Source organism: Battus philenor, unplaced genomic scaffold, assembly GCF_028537555.1.
Source record: "Battus philenor isolate CCGP_79_NKW_IND1 unplaced genomic scaffold, ilBatPhil1.0.hap1 SCAF_23, whole genome shotgun sequence".
In the NCBI taxonomy this organism is placed as follows: domain Eukaryota; kingdom Metazoa; phylum Arthropoda; class Insecta; order Lepidoptera; family Papilionidae; genus Battus; species Battus philenor.
The window spans coordinates 5,067,039-5,086,156 of record NW_027181686.1 but is presented as its reverse complement, the minus strand read 5'-3'; the positions used below and the strand labels follow the sequence as shown (position 1 = coordinate 5,086,156).

Genomic DNA, 19,118 nt, shown 5'->3' with positions numbered 1-19,118 from the left:
CACGAGTATTGAGTAACGACGTCGGGTGGGGAGATCCATACATTAATCGCAATATAAAGTATTGGCGATGATAATTTAATAATATAATTTGATGAGTTGTTTAAATCGAATAAAGTTAATCTTAAAACATAATTATATTCCGATGTAAGAAAATAATACGTAGTTATTAACTGTCTATGTACAATTTGACAATGGATGCATTTTTCTCTTTCTCTTCAAGGTAATTGTTAAAGGAGTGAAAGAGATGGATAGAACAAATTTTGCTAGTTCTCTTATAAAATTTTGTTATATAGTGTATCTTTATTATTTTTTTTTTCAAGGGCATTTCAGGAGTATGGTTATCATATTAAAATATTAAAGTTATTTTTGTTCCATTATTCAAGCTATAATGAATTCTAGTACTGTTATGTCCCATTTAAATATTTATAGTATATTTAAAATCTTGCTCTATCTCTTTCTTTCTCTGACATTTTTATATTTAAAAAGAAGAGATAGATATAGATTATTCATTTTGTGAACAGTGACATCTGTTGTTTAAAAATATATGTCGTATAAACAAACAAAATGTTTATTATTTATATATATTACGTTTCAATGTTATTCCTAAATAATAAATTAATTGGATAGATAAAATAACTTTTGTAGTTGCTCACTATTCTAAAACTTCTAACACGTAATTGAAATTGCTAGTTATCTGTGGTCACATATACTGTGATACAATTTATTGTCATAGTCGAGCGGTACTTTTTCTTATTGGTGAGATTTTTAAACAAAAATTAATAAAAAATATAAAAGATTTATAAAAAAGGTTGGCTGATCAGTTTTATAAATTAAATTGGAAATTTATGCTATTGATTAATACGGATCGGACAAAGCTAAATTTTACTACAAAATTATTAATTTTATGCTACGAAATTATAAATAATTTTTAAGCGAAAATTTGCATTAAAAATAGTTTTTGCCGTTTCAGAATTAGCTGATTCAACATGCCTGAGCATTTAGAACTCCAACAGCTGGTGGACGTGTCAGCGGGCAGTGGAGATGAAACTCTACCGAACCTGATGGAAAACAAAAGGCCGCTCATCAAGAGGTGCCCTTATCTTGGATTGATATTAGCGACGCTGTCGTCCTTATTTTTCTCACTGTGCTCTGTTATAGTCAAAAGTCTAGTGAACGTAGATCCTACGCAACTCGCCATGTTTCGTTTCATAGGCGTTCTCTTACCAACTATTCCAATTGTAATATACACGGAACAACCAATTTTCCCCAAAGGGAAAAGAATTCTTCTTGCGCTTCGCTCTATTGTGGGAACGGTGGGACTTTTGCTAAGTTTTTACGCATTTCGACACATGCCATTAGCTGATGCATCAGTCATTGTGTTTTCGGTGCCAGTTTTTGTAGCGTTATTTGCTCGGGTATTCTTGAAGGAGCCATGTGGTATTTGGAATACTATATCAATAATATTAACGCTTATTGGTGTTGTACTAATTACACATCCCCCTATATTTTTCGGTAATGATAAACCTGACAGGAGTATTAACTATGGAAGTTTATTGGGTGCTATAGCAGCGTTTGTTTCTACAATATTCGGCGCTAATGCATATGTGCTTTTACGTGTTCTTAAAGGGCTGCACTTCTCTGTAATTATGACCAATTTTGGTGCTATAGCTATATGTCAAACACTATTCTATTCTATTATATTTGGCCTTTTATGTATGCCAAATTGTGGAATGGAAAGATTTCTTGTTGTTTGTCTTGCATTATTCAGTTATTTGGGGCAAATATTGCTAACAATGTCTTTGCAGATGGAACAAGCTGGACCTGTTGCTATTGCTCGTTCAGCAGACATTGTTTTTGCATTTCTATGGCAGATAATGTTTTTCAATGAGATTCCCAGTAAATATTCAATTTTCGGAGCTATACTGGTATTGAGTTCAGTTATGCTTGTAGGTCTTCGTAAGTGGGCACTTGGTTTACCTGAAGATTCACAGCTGAGAAAAAAGCTGGGTGTGTTAGCGCAATAAATGTTTAACTATCATAAAACATTAATTTTTCACAAATTGCCACTAATATTTATAGGGTATTAAATACCACTGTATTTCAAAGATTATTTAGATGAAATTTGACTAAAATGATAAATCAAAATGGTATGATACAAAATAAAACTAGTCACTTTTTTATCTCTAGTCATTATACAATGGTAAACAGTATTAATTTTTAATTGTTTATTATAATTTATGTACTCACTTTTCAATACTTAGTTATTCTGTACTTATTATTTATGTCTCCCTTTTTATATTTAAGTGTAACCTACACAATAACTAAAAATAATACTTACATAATAATATTTTCACCCTAAAAGACTGTTAATTAGGTCCACTCTTAACATTGTGTTGTGCTCATCTTGGCCTTCTTCACAAGCTTGCATATCTTGTTCCTCGTTGGCTTTAATTCTAGTTTTGTTATTCCATTTACAATTCTAAATTTTAATTATTAATAATATAAATTACACTCTTATATTGACATTGTTATATACAAAATGTTTGTTTATTTAATTATTACAGAGGTAACATTATACCATACTTTAATATAGATTGTTGCACAAGTTTACATATTTGATGTAGTATTTTTTTTTTCACCATACACTAAATACTTTGAATTAATTATTTGAGTAATTAAATATGTGCTTCATATTTTAGGTTTGTGTAAATATCAATTTGAAATTACTTTCAATCTCATCTAGTCATTAGAAAATTCTAGACGTAAGCTTATAAATAGTGTATATTTACAAATATATGTTTTCAATGTAATCAATAATCATTCATGTTAAGGAGATCAGTTTGGACATACTTTTAGTATTAATATTCTTACTTGGAATAAATTAAACTTCTTTTAAATTTGCATTGTCAATCTTTAAAGAGAAATATTTTGGTAGGAAATGTCTCTTGTAAATGAAAGTTACCGAAAATATTTTAGATCAGTAAATGGAGCGTAATCTAAAGTTTTCATTAGTCAATAATATTTATCACTATTTTCATAAATTAAAAATCTTAAAACAATATTTGATGCTTAAATGTTTTAAAAATTTCGTTTGTTATAAATTTTGAAGTGACAGATCTCTTAAAATGCTCTGTACATAATACATATAAATGTAAAACAATGGATTGTGATATTTTTACTTTTAATGTTATCAAAACTGTATACTGCTTATCGTAATAAAGAAAATTAATGTTATTTAGCTTTATTTTTATTCTTGTTACTATTTCGGGTATCGTCATATCTGTAGACCACAACATTATTTATTACATAGATAAACGGAAAAATTTATTTACTGATTTCTTTTTTTTACTTTTTAATCCATTTAATTAAAAATTTACCAGAAAATAATTATAAGGATCATTAAAGAGTTTTAAGTATTCATAAAAATCCAGTTTAAAATTGGTACAAGTTTGTGAGGGTTGCATTACAGCACTACATTTTACAAAAATACATTAAAATTGGCTTGCGATTTCTGTCGGATGTAGTGAAGAATCTATAAACTCTGGGTACATTTTAGTAAATTTTAATCTGGTCTACATTAAGGACAGATTATAAATTTATTTGAAACGTCTATGAAGTCATATTGATATTAAATCATTTTCCCAAGGATTCTGCTAACTAACGAAAGCTTTTTTTGCTTTTTCTCTGTTGATTTTAATGCTGTTAGCCATAAGGCTTTTTTTTACAGTTTCATCGGTATTGAGTTCACGGAGCGGAACGGTCCGTGAACTAGGATAATAACGATTGGAGCTATAATGAGATAATACAATTAGACCTTTAACATTAATGTGAGGGTAAAACTAAATTTATAGAAAAATGATTTTGTATGATAATGATACTAATAATGAGCTTTTCAACGAGATGTGAACTTCAAATAATTTATTAGTTTAATTAAAAAGCATTAAGTTCATAGAAAATTGTTAAAGCTGAGAACACCAATAATATTGACACTTTATTTAATAACACGAAACATGTTTCACAAGTGCAACACTGTCATCGTACGTCAAACTGTTACTGTCAATTTGTATATCTGTTTTAAATAAATCCACAAAATTAAGACGAAATCTATATTATAATCATGGCAGATCGCCTCACCCAGCTGCAAGATACGATTAATCAGGTAAATAAATGATTAAACAATACTTTCTTACAATATTGTATTGTGTTAATAAAACAGTTCGTAATCGTAATTTTAGCAAGCGGAGCATTTCTGCAATAGCATTGGTATACTACAACAGTTCTCAACACCAAGCAAATTTCCCGGTTTCGATCGCAGCGGTTCTCAAACTCCTCAGCAACAACAAAATCAAGAGGATTATGCTATGCTTTTCGCCACCTTAATCTCAAGATGTGCGAAAGACATCGACACCCTTATAGAATCCCTTCCCAGCGAAGAGAGTTCCACTGAACTTCAAGTACAAAGTTTAAGACGATTAGAAGCAGAAAATAAAGAAGCGGCGGAACAGTTAGAGGAGGTAAATGCATTATGGACTACATAGCACATTGAGTTATATTTGATTCAATTATGTTTTTGCTTGCCATGTTAGCCTAATGGTTAAGGACTGTACTTTACGCTTGTAGGTCGTGGGGTCCTTGAGTGGTAAAGAAAAACTTTGTTTTTATCCATATGCTAAGATCAATAACCTGAAAGACATTGATGTTAACCAGTTATGGCCCACACTCAGGTACCCCTAAACTGACAACTATTTTTTGCTCATTAGCCTTAATGAGCAAAATAAGTTTTATTACATAATTGTGAAAACAGAAAGCTAATAACAAACTTTTTTCACACATTAACTCGGTACAGAAAAATATTGGCCTGTCACAGTCTTGTATAAAAATAAATAACTCTGGAGTATATCTGAGAGATCATTTTAGTTAGTGATGTAATAGGGTAATAAAAAAATTTAATTTTTTTTTTATTAATAATGTTATTATGTCTTCATTGTTATGCTTTATGACACTCAATAGTTTTACTTGATTACACTTTTCAATTAAAATCAAATGTACAGATAAATTACTCTGTGGATTAATCTATAATAATGATCAAATAATAATGGTGGTTTCAAATATTTTCCTTGCTATTTTAAAACTTTTTGTTTGCATAAGAACTTTGCTCATCTCTTGACAAAAATATATGAAAGACAAGACTATTGGGTCCAACTGTTTTAATGTTATGCACATAGCACCATTTTCAGTGTTTTATTTTTATTTTCATAAACATATTTAAACTGTACTTATTGAATATGGCTGAAACATTTATTTTAAAGCACAACAGGCAAAATACATGCTTTACATTACATGGCTTTTGCCATTTTTTATTTATTTTTATTCTTTATCTTATATGTTTCAGGTTGTTCGTCAAGGTGAAATACTGTTGGAGAAAATTCAAGGAGCCCTCAGCGATATTGCACAAAGTCAATTGGATATGCAGAACCCAGCATTAATCCTAAATAAAGATGTAAAACCGCAATTATAGGATTTACAAAGATTTGGTGGTTATCACTGCCGGTGATCAAGCAAGACTGTTGTAGAGGCTACTCCTCTAATATGAACTTCTATATTTCCTCAATATAGTGTAGACAGTGCCTTTGATGTGATTAACAACTTATGTTCTCTTACTATATGATTTTCTCAAAATAAGGGCAGTTTAGTCTATAAAAGGAATATTGTATTTATATCTATAAATATTGTATTGTTAATCTGTAAACATGTAGTTACTTTAAAAGTGTATGAAGTAAACATGAGTGTGTATACACTAGTAATAATTAAAATATATATTAAAAGATTAACCATTTTATGATCATTTTGAATATTCTTCAACCTGAGCATCTGTTGGAAGTTGCCTATTAAATGTATCTTAATCTTTGATGCTGCAACTATAAATTCTGGAACTCATCTTGAACTAATTTCTGAGGTTTTTAAAATAAAAGGAGTTCCTCTGCTGCTATTTTTGGACTGGAGAAGATGTACTATTTAAGTAAACGTAACAAAAAGTGTTCAGTTTCTTAATTTTTGTTATATTCAAGATATCCTTAATTTAAATATACTCATGTTCTTAACAATTCCACACTTCTTTCTTTTTCATTCTACCCTGGCATTGATGACATAACTGATAGTTGTTACTACTAGAAAAAGGTACTTGTAATATTTCAACAGTTTAATGTTGTAAAATTACAAGGACCTTTATAGATATTTTATAGGTAAAAGATGTTTTTTTTTTTAATTTAAGCTGTAGTACATTATCAAAAATTGACATCAAAAATTTGTAAGATGTATCCCATTAAAATATGTTCTAAATGTAGTGTTCTGTATATTAAAAAAGGTATCAATGAATATTGAAATTAAATTTTATTAAAGTTTATTTGGTGTTTTATTTCATCCTACACTATTGCGTAATTGGCATTTATAGATTCCGCGGGTTCAAAGGGGAAAGGTGCAAAGGGCGTTTAGTTTCAAACCTTTGAGATATATATTACAATTATACTATATATTACAAATTCACTGGATTGGGAGGAAGGAGGAAAGATGTAGCCTCTCGTGAGAACTTCGGCTTGGGCAGTCACTTGGGTCGACAATACCCGTTTAGCATTACGGTTCAGTGGAAGAGAGAGTTCGACTTAGTCGGATGTTATTACCTGGCTACATCGTTACGTGACGGAAGAAACTTGACACTATAAATCCCTACAGATTTTGTACTGCCAAGTTTATTGCTTGTAGCATTCTTATAGAAAAGGTAAATTAATGTAACATAATTTCACTTTATACTAGATAATTGGAAATAGGTGTTAAATCTTTTGCTGTCAAACCAGCAATTGTTCATCGCTTTAATGCTTTTGCACATGTCTAAATATTCACATTATATATTGGTTGGACTACGGCAATTATTTCAATGATTTCTGGTTGGACGTGCTGTATCGTTGTTATAGTTATATGACTGATGCCGTGGTTCCGCTGGTCCGAGAACAAAGGAGAGTAAGTACTCCCAAAAGCAAGAATTTTTTACTTCTTAGTTAAGTGTGCTTTTTCGTTTGGCTACAACATATAATTGATATGGTAATTACATCAGTTTCCTGCCGCGACTCGCCTTTTCCTACGAAAATAAATAGGGCGATCAGGATACCACAGTTCCCAGTCCTACGACACAACAGCCCACAACCGGGGCTTTTGTTTTGTTTAATGTTGTTTCTGCTACACTTGATACTATATACAATCTCTCAATATTTATTAGTCCATACCGCTAAAACACTTCAGGGGGAAAGAGAATAATAGTTTTATTCACAATCGACACATTTCTTTCGAACGTTGTCACTACGAATCATTCTTACGCTGCTTGAGTGTGAGAATCTTTAGTGATATTGACGTAGGTGTATAAAAAGCCTTGTAGTTCAGTCAATATAAACATCCTGTAGCTAAAAGGGTTACTTCCACAATAATGTTACATTTCATGTAGGATAGAGGACCTCTGTTTACTTCTAAAGTTACTCTACTAAAATTGTATAGTCTTCATACGGTACACGTAATTAACAGCAAATTGTTTGGCTATTCAACAAATAAATATAAACTATTTGGGAAAATTAAAAAAGTTTATTACATTGTGTATTATCTCAAGCCTTGAAGTACTTAAAATTTTAAACCATAAATTTTAAATTAGGACAGAAAACCTCTCGTTTCCTAAGGTTCTCGATTTATAAAACATTAATATTACAAAAACGATTAATATCTTAATAATCGATATTGCAGCTCTTAACAACGTACTTGCGACACTAAATACGTAGTTGACATTATCCCACATAAATTTAAGATAAATGATGAATGTGATCACATTGATGAAAATGAAAATATGAGTATAACAGTTAGTGAATATATTTTAACTTCCAGTTGTTGTATAGTACTATGTCTTGCTGATGGTAGATTACCATAATGATTTTATTCGATTCAGTAGCTCTAAGTTTTCTAGACATGACATGGTCCCATTGACTTGTTTAGAGTACCAAAAATTAAGTATCAACTTATAAATGGTCTATAGATTTTTTAAAATAATCTCCTTGACGATATGCATTGTTGCATTTTATATACCTTAATGAAAAACAGTGGATCCACTTCTTTGGAGTCCTTTTCAAGGTATGTTTGGAAACTGCCACCGCTATTTCGACAACTCGAAACCGTATATTTTTTCGAAGTTTTTCTTTACTATTTTTGGGAATAAATAAAAGTTACACGATGTAAGATTGGTACTGCAAAGAGGCTGACCAAATAATCCCTCACCTACAATAGTACTCGTACTACTCAGAACACCAAGTTGACAGAGTTTGCAGACGCGATGTCTTGATTAAGGAGGAATTTGATGCGGGGACCTAATTTTCGAATTTTTCTTAAATCTAATGTTTTTGTTATACTATGTTGTTATCGTTATCTTGTTTTTGAGACCAAGCGTTGCATAATAGCCTAACCGAACAAAGAACTATGCGATCTTCTTTTTTCGTACGCTTCTTCCTGTCTTAGTGTTGGCGAGGTGTCCTTCGCTCAAAATGAAAATAAAGAGCACGCTTGAAGGCAATGTTTCTGTAATTTCGGGACAGGAGTAATTGGTTATTCCGTGGTCTTCAAGGTACTTCACCTGGGGTTTAAACAACAGTTTAGGGCGGAGTGCCCAAAGAGCTGGCATCGGTGGTACTGGCTCACGTGTGATCTCCAACAGAGAACAGGTTTTTAGAGCATTTTGACGTGGAAAATTTTCGTGCTCTACGGGGAAAGTCATAGCGTAGCCATTATGAGTGGCACAGTTTCTTAGTGAGGATGACTTCTTAGAGGAGAGATGACGTGCGTTTTGCATCAAGGATGGGGAGACCGGATATATTTAGGTCTTCGAACATCGGAGTTGCCAGATGTAGGCCACGGACGATGATCAAAAAATGTTTTTCTTCTCGTTCTTGAGGAAGGTGATTCCTCCCATAGCGTATTTACCTGGCATAAAGCTGATAATGGTTAAATGAGTATGCAAAATATTTAGAATTTGGTTCATAGTAATGTCTAAGTTGGCGCGAATTTACTCGTAGGTACATTCTTGTCAGACTTTATCATGTGCCGCACAACTTGAATATTAGTTAATAAGTCGCCGTTGAAGGACCTCCCTCGCGTGATTTATCTCTGAGATTAGAACGACTTTGTTTGATCTCTGTGTACACTAAACTATTAGGGTGACCGGAAAGTAATATCGTTTCTGCATATGCCGATATTTGATTGTCATTTGGTAGCTCATTACGTACTTGGAAGACGTAAACGAGATAGCAATAGATTGTTGATAACGAAGGTGAATATATTGTTGATTAGAAATAAAAGCTTGTTAAAAATGTAGTCGTGTGAATTTTACTTAATAAAGCGACATTACTTTCCGGTCCCCCTAATATATCATTCTTATTGTAGTTTTACACACCGGAAACTCTTTTTTATTTATTCTTGTACTTTTTTCATATTATGTTATATCGTATATGTATATGAATGCGCATTTTATAACATTTGAATTCAATCGGTGACCGCAACGTCAACCTTTAAGCGACCTTTAACGACCGCGCGGGTCAGTGTAATAGGCAAGTTTAAAAAAGGTTTCATCGTGACACTTGAAAGATATTATCCTCAGTCTGGCTGGGTTTAAAAAAACAATACTAAAATTATATCTCTTATATATCTGTGAATGCTATGTCTAAGCGAAGGGTGCTTGTAGTCTAGAGTACAAACGTTTCCATTTTTAAAAGGCCTTTTTTTAAATAACGCGTTTCATTAATAGCAATAAATATACATTGCATGGATATGCTGTTCAAGCTAAAAATATATTTTAGTTCTGCTCAGAGTGTGCATTGAAATTTTAACGTAAATTGAGTTTTGTGCAGTTAGATATAAAGAATTAAGAAGCAACTTGAGCATTAAAAAAATATCTTAAAACATACTTCATAGCAACGGCAAAATACAACAGTGGCTGTTTAAGACGTTCGTCAAAGTCATCAGCTGTACTAGACATGTCTGATGTATCTACTGACGACAGTATTTTCGGTGTAGTCCGCAATAAAAGTACACGCTTGTTATCAAGTAGTATTGAATAATTACAAAATTAATTTTTGTTCCTTTAATTTGTACGAAATTTGACCGTACACTATTTGTTTTGTCATAAAGTGTTATATCTTCGTTTTATGAATAGTTTTGTAATATGGAGTTCCTTACTATTTTTTCCACGGTTTTAAATATGTGCAGAAGTTTCTTATTTCATAAAATTTTTAAAGTTGTGGAATATATTTCCAAATCATGTGTAAATTACTTTATAATTATATATTTATAAATTATTGTATATGTCACATGTGTTTTTTACACAATTTTTCAGCAAGCTTTTGAAAAGAACGTATATACCGTTCAAAAAAAAAGTTGCATGTGTATATATCTACATGCTGCCGACTTGTTTCTTTTGTATCAGAGTCACATGGGTGTAATTTTGTGAAATCCATTCTTGTTAATTTTTGACATGACAAAAGAAAATTTCTGGCCAAGTTTTATTACCCATAAAAGCTATAGTTTGAAAATAAGTACTTTTATAAAAGGAAAGCACGAATTAACCCCTTGCGGGTGGAATTTCACAAAATCCAATTATACGTACGTTGCATATTGTTATATAGTGCCATTATCTTCATTCTTTCAGCTCATAGACATCCACTACAGGCATAGACCTCCCCCAAAGATATCTATGGAGGAATATATCATAATCACCACGCTTAGTAGACGGGTTAGCGATAGCAGTGTGGTACCATGGTACGCAGAGAACGCTATTTCCAAAACTTTGGAAACTTGTTCGCTGTATAATTAATGCACAGAATGTATCCCAGAAATCGGACCTGCGATCTACAAGCGTAAGCCGCAGTCTTCTACCGCTGTAATAACACTGTTCATTATGTATTTTTTTTTATTTATTGTCACCATACATCACTACCCTAAAATGGCAGAGACCTTGTACTACCTCATTTACAGTCTTTTTGTCTTAATTTCCTACTACTCGTATATCAAATTACTTACTCTTATCATTGTTTTATGTAAATCTTTGTTTTAATGTCATAATAATTCATGCGTGTCATCTATTAGTCTAAAAGATGAACATGATTATATAACTTGTTTGTTTTTTTATTTCACGTATCTGTTTTTAATTAATTTACTTCTAATTGAGTCTGTTTCTGTTATCCCATTTTATATTAAATTAAAATTAGGTTTACATTTTATAATAGGAATTTCTTATCTATTTTTGTTATACTATTTCTTATTTTCCTATTTATATAATACAAACTTCTACAGCAACACCTGATGATCCTGTAGCAGCAGCGCCATAGTCCAGCCAGGGAGCCTCCTTTAAACTTTCCTGGCCAGTAAATCCTTCATCGCCTGGTCTTTGAAAGTGAGGAGGTTCTAATTAAGTAGTGTATGTTTATAGATACATGTGTAATTTACTTATATACATACTATCCTGTTTAAGCATGTGTTTAAGTACGTAGATAATAAGAGTATTTATCGTATATACAGGATAATCTTTACAGGTGTTAAAGTATTAAAGAGGAGAATGTATAGCTCATTTCCTGTCAATTATCGTATGGTATACTCTATCCAGTAATCAATAGTTTCAGAAATAATAAACGTCGTAATGATAATACAATCACGAAGAAGCGTTTTCAAAATTCGGATTACGATATAATAAGATTGATTATTGTTTACTATCTGTCCCTGCACACTATGTACCGCCAGAAGTTATTGCCCAGTCGCATAACAATACAAAAAAAATGTAACTTATTTCAAACAGTTCATTTACATAGGACGATTTGAAAAAGGAATAAAAGCTCTAAAGTTTTATGCTAACTAAGTAGCTACACATTAACCTCTTTAAATCTTTTGCACATATAATTAATCACACTGTATAAAGAACTAGCTGTTTTAAGCCCGCTTCTTGAACTAAATGAACGCTCGCACTTCCCCCTGCAGGTGGAATTTCGTTAAGTTTTAGCTTGTTTCTACTCGGCTAAAGGAATATTACTTCTCTTAATTTACAGTCCCAATGCCTTATGGTTTCTGGTAGATTGTGAAAAGTCAGTGCACATGGACATGTCTCCTATTATATAGTATACATATTTATATACATATATATGTATATATGCACGTATATGTGCATATAGATGTATGTATATGAGCCTTACGCCTACACCGAAAATCGTCCAAACTAACAGATTAATTACCTTTAATTGTCGGTGTATAATGTTTCACCTAGTGTAGCGATAAGAAATACAGCAAATGTGTGCCTCCCGGAGAAGGCAGAACTTGATATATATCTGACACACTCGAGACTAGTATCCGACACAGGACAGCGGGTCATCCGGAAAACAAACTAGTGACCACTATCGACACCAGTTACTTGTCTAGAAAATAAGGGTGAAAACGCACTGTGCGATTTAATAATAATATATATTTATTGTACACAATAATTACAGTAATTTATCTCTGGAAGTCTAAGAAAAACTACACTAAATATGAACAAACATACAAATATAAACATTGCCTAGTTGTTTCGAATGGAACGTATCCGTGTATGTGTTATAAGCGACGGGCGTTGGATTGGTTAGTATGCGTTTTATGTTCTATGTCGCCATATTGTCCTGTTTTTAGTAATATTTGTTTGTGCCTTCGTCTCAAAAGAGTGTTTTATGTTTATACATATGTTAGAAATATTACATTTACCATAGTTATAATTTCAACGATTGTCATTAGAAATAATCGTAGCATTAATATTCCAAAACCGAATTCTATGAACATACTTCTTAATTATTTTATTTTAGCAGCTATGAAAGTGAAAGTCATTAAATCGTATTAACTTTGCAATAACTTTAATAAAAATGTTGGCGCTTCATATTCTGAAGATTCACTCGAACAGGAATAATTGATGCCTACTTTTATTTAGGTTCTAATATAGGTAATCATTTAAGAATAATTTTCAATGCATTCTTTTTTCAAAATGGTTTAACTATTTTTAATAATTTATTTTGTACCCATTACACTTTTTTTGCTTGTTTCCCTTATAACTGACGACCGTGGCTAAATATGTTACTTTCCGTAATATTTTTTCCCTGCTTTTCTGCTTTCTAAAAGTTTTATGGTGCCGTGGAGGTGGTTTTGCACGATTTTAATGCTATTATTCAACTAAAAGCTACAAGTGTTCCAAACGCGCCCTAATCTACGAAGAGCCCAAAACCAACTCGGACATGTGCTTGCTGTACAAGAAATCCAGGTTTTTAAGTTAGTAGTAATAAATAAAATAGTAGCACAACAAATAGTAGGTTTAATTGCACATAAACACACACTCACGTACAATGTATATACGTATCTCAGCGGGCTGGTTTTCGCTACCAAGTGGCACCGCGCTTATTTTGCGTTGGGATATAAATTATATTAAACTATCTCTGCACCGCCCAAATGGTTAAATAGCAGAAAATGCCTTTGGCATTAAGTTCGCCTTTATACAATGAATAAGGAGTGTATTTTTTTAATATGGATAATAAATACAGAAGTTACCACATCGTTAATATTGAGGTTATTCTTATTATAATATTTTAAAAGAAAAATTTTTTTACTATGTAGAGAATTTTCATTTGATTTCCTTTAGACGCACCTTCAAGTCGGCCATGTGTAAACACCGGCTCGCGGCCCCAAACCAAACACAGGCAGCCTCTCGCTTCGCTCATTCGTACCGTCTCGACTCACCTGCAGTTGATAACCGGCCGCAGTGCTACGAACATGCCGCGCGCAAGCGAACGACGCACTTGTTAATTCGACAGCATATTCAAATCGAAACAGATAATTACCGCACATCCAAACCTTGAAAAAAAACAAAAGGAAAGTTTATTAGTGTTTGTACTCTATTATATGACTGGGTGATTTTATGTGATTGTGACGTTTAAACGTTGTATTTGTCCTGTTTACTTGTGTAATTTTATTTAATAGAAGTTGGAGTAAATGTGAAAACTGGAGATCGGGAAGAGCGAAAGGGCTCTCCCTTCGCGATATTGCGAAAGGTAAGATATGATTATTTATTGCATTAGAGTTAATATTTTATAATATACCATAGCTAAATTTTAGATTATTCGTCAACAAAAATCTTTTATACGTATTTCAAATTACCTGTTTAAAGTCAACAATAAAATATTTGTTCCGTCTGTACAAAGTCTACAGGGAAGATAATATTAAAAAATATTTTAATATATAATAATCCGCATATAGAATACGTTTTTCTTTATAATATTATCATTGTGCTTTTTTGTTAAACCTTTGATATATATAAATTAATATATTAGAAGGGTAAAGGTTGTTGACAATAAAGGTAAATATATTGTTGATTAGATATAAAAACTTGTTAAAAATGTAGTCGTATGAAAAAAAGAAGAAAGTCACTTAAGAAAGCAACATTACTTTCCGATCCCCCTAATATACACATATACACGCACAGACAACATATTACATAAAATTTATAAATTGAATTAACAAACAATATTCTACATGATTATAGCTTCGAATCTTTTTGTAAATATAACACCCGGACACAACCGATGTTCCTCTATTTAAAATTCCAAGCGGGTGTATTAAAGATTTAATATTGTATAAAGTATAGATGAAATGATTGTTATTTTTAAGCCATAATTACCGGTCGTCGTTAAACATATAAGCGGGTTTCAATAATTGTTAACAAGTTTCTGTGTTTAGTTTGCAGTATTATATTAAGTAGTTGTATAAATAGATATTCATCAATATTAGCTTTGTTCTTAAAATATACATTTTATAGAGGAATTAAATACTTTTTCAAGTTTAAACTACTTTCATTTTTATCGTTAATTTAGATTTTTATTAGAATTTAGACTACTCTTATTTTTATGATAATTGGCAGGTTAGCGTTCATTAATTTTTTTTAATATGTAGATAGCAGAATTTTGCATTTATGACAGATTAAGTATGTATTATTTTTCTGTTTTTGAAAATTTTTAAATGGTGTTCTTGTAGTTATGTTCGCTTATTATTATGTATTTAAATTAGTTATAAGTTTTTCTTAAAAACTAAATAAACAATTAACGTGTCTTTATTTGTTGGTTTTACTTGACTTCATATTAAATTTTACTGGTTAGATTTCTGCGTTCTAATGTCTGAGACTGGCAAAAAAAACTTTTTGTTATTATTTTATGAGTGTAGATACTAATACATAACTTTTACGTGCGACGGATTAAAGATATTTTATATCTATTTTTTTGCATTAAATTTACAGAATTTACCTAGAAAATTGGTATCTCTTAGTGAATTAAGCGAAAACGACGCAAAGTTTTGTACTCTATCTTTGTTTATTAAAAGAGACTTCTTTACGAAGTGACTACGTCACGCCCATAAGTCGAACATACAATATGGTGTTTACTTCGTTATTAGATATATCTTTTAGTAAATCTTTAATTATTAATATTTTATTTTGCCATGCCCTGAAAGCAGTTTCAATGCTTTCATGATTGCCTACAATATTATACAAACTATAACGTTATATTATATCGAAGAGTCTATTTGATGGGATATTTTTCTTTTCCCGTTACTATTAATGTGCCATGTAATAGATAGGAACTCTCTAGTTTCTAAGACAAAGTTTGGCCAACTTTAGGTTCCATAGGTAACACGATATAACAATGTACGCTATTAGAATTTAATAACACAGTAAAAACTAACAATAATATTGTTGATAAATAATATTAAGTTCACCAAAAAAGTTCGCAGTTTACGCGGGCACTTTTGACTTAATGTTTGTTAGTATAGTTTAGTTCTACCACCATTTTGTAATATTTATCAATAATATTCTATATTTCTGTTAAAACTTAAATTATAAGTCAAAAAAGAGCCTAATAGCATAATTTGTCAGACGCATTATGATTTGTGAGTAATGGTAGCCAAACGGTAGACAGATATGCGATCGTAAGTCGCGGTTTCAATCCCCGGCATAAGGTCTCGTATAATTACAAGTTTATTCGTTAATTATATACGTTTGCCACTGTTCACAGACAAGTTTATAGGATGGACAGCAGCTTCCTTTTCGTACCTGCGATTATGGTATATCCCCCAGATATCTTTAGGTTTTACCTTGCAGAGGGCGTTTATGGGCTCAAACGATGATTGTAATTTATGTCTTAGCTTCATTCTTAATTGACTTGTGTGTAATAACCACAGCGACCTGACATAAGGCGTCATGCGCCATTAGCAACATCATCAGTATTGGCAATAATTGCAAATCAATCATAAAGTTATAATTAGGTAATTTCGAAACATATTAAATTATTGTAAATAATTCTAAATAGTTTTTTCATGACTAATTAATAGAGTTTAGTAACATTTATATATTTCATATAGTAAATTAAAATTCGCGGAGAGCTAATTAAGACTGATTCCAACCGGTTATGTTTCAATCCATATAAGAGTGCATCCAACAATTTACGTTTTTACGATTCAGTATCTAAGATTGTCATTTAAAAGCGGTTAAAAGTAAATTAAAAGGTAAAGAAAAGTACGTAATTAAGGCTTTCAAAATAAATTATTACGTATTGAAAATATGTTTTAGCAACCCATGTAGTATAGGAATATCTGTTATTTATTTATTTGTTTTAAATAGATGTACAAACATCAAAACGTAATAAACTATAACATTAATTTAGTTAGCTTTTTACATTATGTTTGTTTTTTTATTTAGATAACCCTGGCCATAATTTTGCTAGCTTATATTTATAAATGGTTAAAACAGAAAAACAATATTAAAAGGCTCTCTTAATAAAAATGTGATAAGACATAAACGAGACATGTTTAGATAACTCAAGGCAAGATTTTTTACTTTCATTACAGTGATGTTATAAAAAATATCTATATTATTATAATCTGTATAGTTAAATTTTTTCATATTAATTTATTTATTAAAAATAATGCAACTATGCAAGATCTTAATAACTCAAGTACTTTAAGATTTTATGTAGAACAAAATATAATTATTCGCATAATAATTTTCCTTTTTTACTGAGCCGTATCTAAAAAATAACGCTTCACGTGAAACCTGATATTACGTCTTTGACAAATGTGATAAAAAAAAACTCGTCTCGATGAATTCGTGAAAGTGTTGACCTCAGCGAACTGGCTCCATGCTAGACGTAGTCGTGAGTCGGCGCCCACTCGGTACGCATATCAACTTTGTACCAGTCCAACATTATTTACATACTTGCTGATAGAAAAATTAAAATCATCATTAAATGAGACGATAGACTCCTTTTGTAAGGTATACCCCAAAGATAGCCACAATGACTGATCTTGCGCTGCCTGTATTCAAGGAGTTCCCGCGACTTGTCTGTCCACAGAAAACGATAATAGATAATTATAAATCTTTACAACTTGTACAAGTTTGTCCTGGCGTCGTACGTTATCATGTTAATGCACTGGTTTCAGGATTATTGGTTATTGGTGTACATATCAAACATGGTTGAGTTTAATTTAAAAAGAGCAACTGTCAAGTTTCTGGTCGGTTCATTACAACAGATCAGCATTCTGAGCTTCCACCGGCTAACTCATGGGTTGATAAAAATAATCGATGATACAAAGGTCTACTACTGATAAAAGATATTTTAAATAAGTCGATTTTAAAAATGTTAATGAACAACACTGCTATTACTGTATACCGTCAGAAAGTTGGCCGACAAACATATTACCGAATTGATAATTTAAGAACATGTTATAAATAATGTAACATTAATGCAACTGATTAATTTCTATATAATTTAACAATCGTAAAACAAATATTACTTAACCTAACATTTGTCATGTCCTCTAACAAGGCTATTTGACCTCTTGTGACGGCAAAATGTCACTTTGAAATTAGAGATGAAATGTGTTTGAAAATTATGTTCGGGCACGCAAATGTTATAACGTATTTATACTTGTATTACTTTAAACTAAATTCATAAGTTTAAAAGCATTCCATTACTTAACAAATTGTCTTATGGAGTACGAAAGCTATATTGAGCATATTATAAGATAATAATTTTTGAGATTGACTATTTTTTTTCGCAAACACGTCATTTAAAAAAATATGTACATTATAAAAACTTTATGTTTATGATACCGTCATCCAAAATTTTTTATAGTTCTTTTTTTAAATCTTTTAAATGGCCTTCCCATATTTATGTTCCTATGTTGAAAACAAAAAAAAAACACATATACATAAATACATATTTAAGTTAGAATAAATAAAACCATTGTTATTACAATACTAGTAATATATTAAAACATGTATATTTACATAAATATATAATAATCATAATTAAAACTTTTGTTATCCTCGTGGACGTCCCAACATGGCAAATTTCTGCGACGTCTGTTCCGTCTTCACATAAGTGAGAATTCTAGGTTTTCTTTTGGTTTGTTTGTCGTAGTAATTACCATATATTAGAGGTCGTGGCCAGACGATGCTCTGTTGATGCCCACGTGTGCGATATTGAGATGATGTACTTAAATCGAGACGCTATTTTAAAATGCCTTGACCTTTACCGATATGACAATTAAATATAAAAAGGTAAATATATGTTCATTTAGTTTTTAAGTTGTTTCGTTTTTTATTAATCTTATTGGCATTTTTGAGATAGCGCAGTTTATTTTTATTGTAAAAAAAATTAAAGTTGTAGATACATTTATTACGTTATTAATTACATTACAAAACTTTGTTATTTTGTTACTATAAAACATGGCGGGATTATTACTTTTTTTAAATGTAACTGATTGTAATGGTTAATGTTTATAACTGTTGTTTTTTAACACAATTCTCATGCAGCACTATTTCGTCTATTGATTTACAATTTTTTTAACTATGGTTAAATGCATGGTACAGAATTAAAAAAATTACTTTTGTTTTTAAAATATTTCAAAATTCTTAAGAATTTAAAAAATAATCTTCCTGTCAGTGACGCTATAACTTGAGGACGATTTTATCGATTTCATTCATTTTTTAA

At 31.0% G+C, this 19,118-nt stretch overlaps 3 protein-coding genes across 5 annotated transcripts in view; all 3 read left to right on the top strand.

Moving 5' to 3' along the window:
* Positions 1-713: 713 nt before the first annotated feature.
* LOC137924212 (solute carrier family 35 member G1) lies at positions 714-2,893 on the top strand. Of its 2 annotated transcripts, none has more exons than XM_068767582.1 (2): positions 714-756; positions 971-2,893. In XM_068767582.1, the coding sequence occupies exon 2, from the start codon at positions 987-989 to the stop codon at positions 2,022-2,024; it is 1,038 nt and encodes a 345-aa protein (XP_068623683.1). In that variant the 5' UTR covers positions 714-756; positions 971-986; the 3' UTR covers positions 2,025-2,893. The 2 variants fall into 2 exon arrangements, with proteins under 2 accessions (XP_068623683.1, XP_068623682.1); XM_068767581.1 differs by having other exon boundaries at positions 741-808.
* Positions 2,894-4,047: 1,154 nt separating this feature from the next.
* MED21 (mediator complex subunit 21) lies at positions 4,048-6,172 on the top strand. The gene is made up of 3 exons (XM_068767629.1): positions 4,048-4,159; positions 4,236-4,514; positions 5,393-6,172. The coding sequence occupies exons 1-3, from the start codon at positions 4,118-4,120 to the stop codon at positions 5,516-5,518; spliced, it is 447 nt and encodes a 148-aa protein (XP_068623730.1). The 5' UTR covers positions 4,048-4,117; the 3' UTR covers positions 5,519-6,172.
* A 7,654-nt stretch (positions 6,173-13,826) lies between these two features.
* The window catches only part of LOC137924107 (uncharacterized), a 101,286-nt gene continuing 95,994 nt past the window's right edge, over positions 13,827-19,118 (top strand). For both annotated transcript variants that reach the window (XM_068767431.1, XM_068767432.1), the window contains exon 1: positions 13,827-14,129. The gene's annotated coding sequence lies outside the window, so the exon portion shown is untranslated. The remainder of the gene's footprint in view (positions 14,130-19,118) is intronic.

What these genes read in the sequence shown, in the direction of transcription:
- LOC137924212 (XM_068767582.1), top strand. Translation starts at nt 987, where the DNA reads ATGCCTGAGCATTTAGAACTCCAACAGCTGGTGGACGTGTCAGCGGGC.
- MED21 (XM_068767629.1), top strand. Translation starts at nt 4,118, where the DNA reads ATGGCAGATCGCCTCACCCAGCTGCAAGATACGATTAATCAG. An exon ending in TGCAAGATACGATTAATCAG is followed by an intron (nt 4,160 to 4,235) that starts GTAAATAAATGA and finishes TCGTAATTTTAG; the next exon opens with CAAGCGGAGCATTTCTGCAA. An exon ending in CGGCGGAACAGTTAGAGGAG is followed by an intron (nt 4,515 to 5,392) that starts GTAAATGCATTA and finishes TATATGTTTCAG; the next exon opens with GTTGTTCGTCAAGGTGAAAT.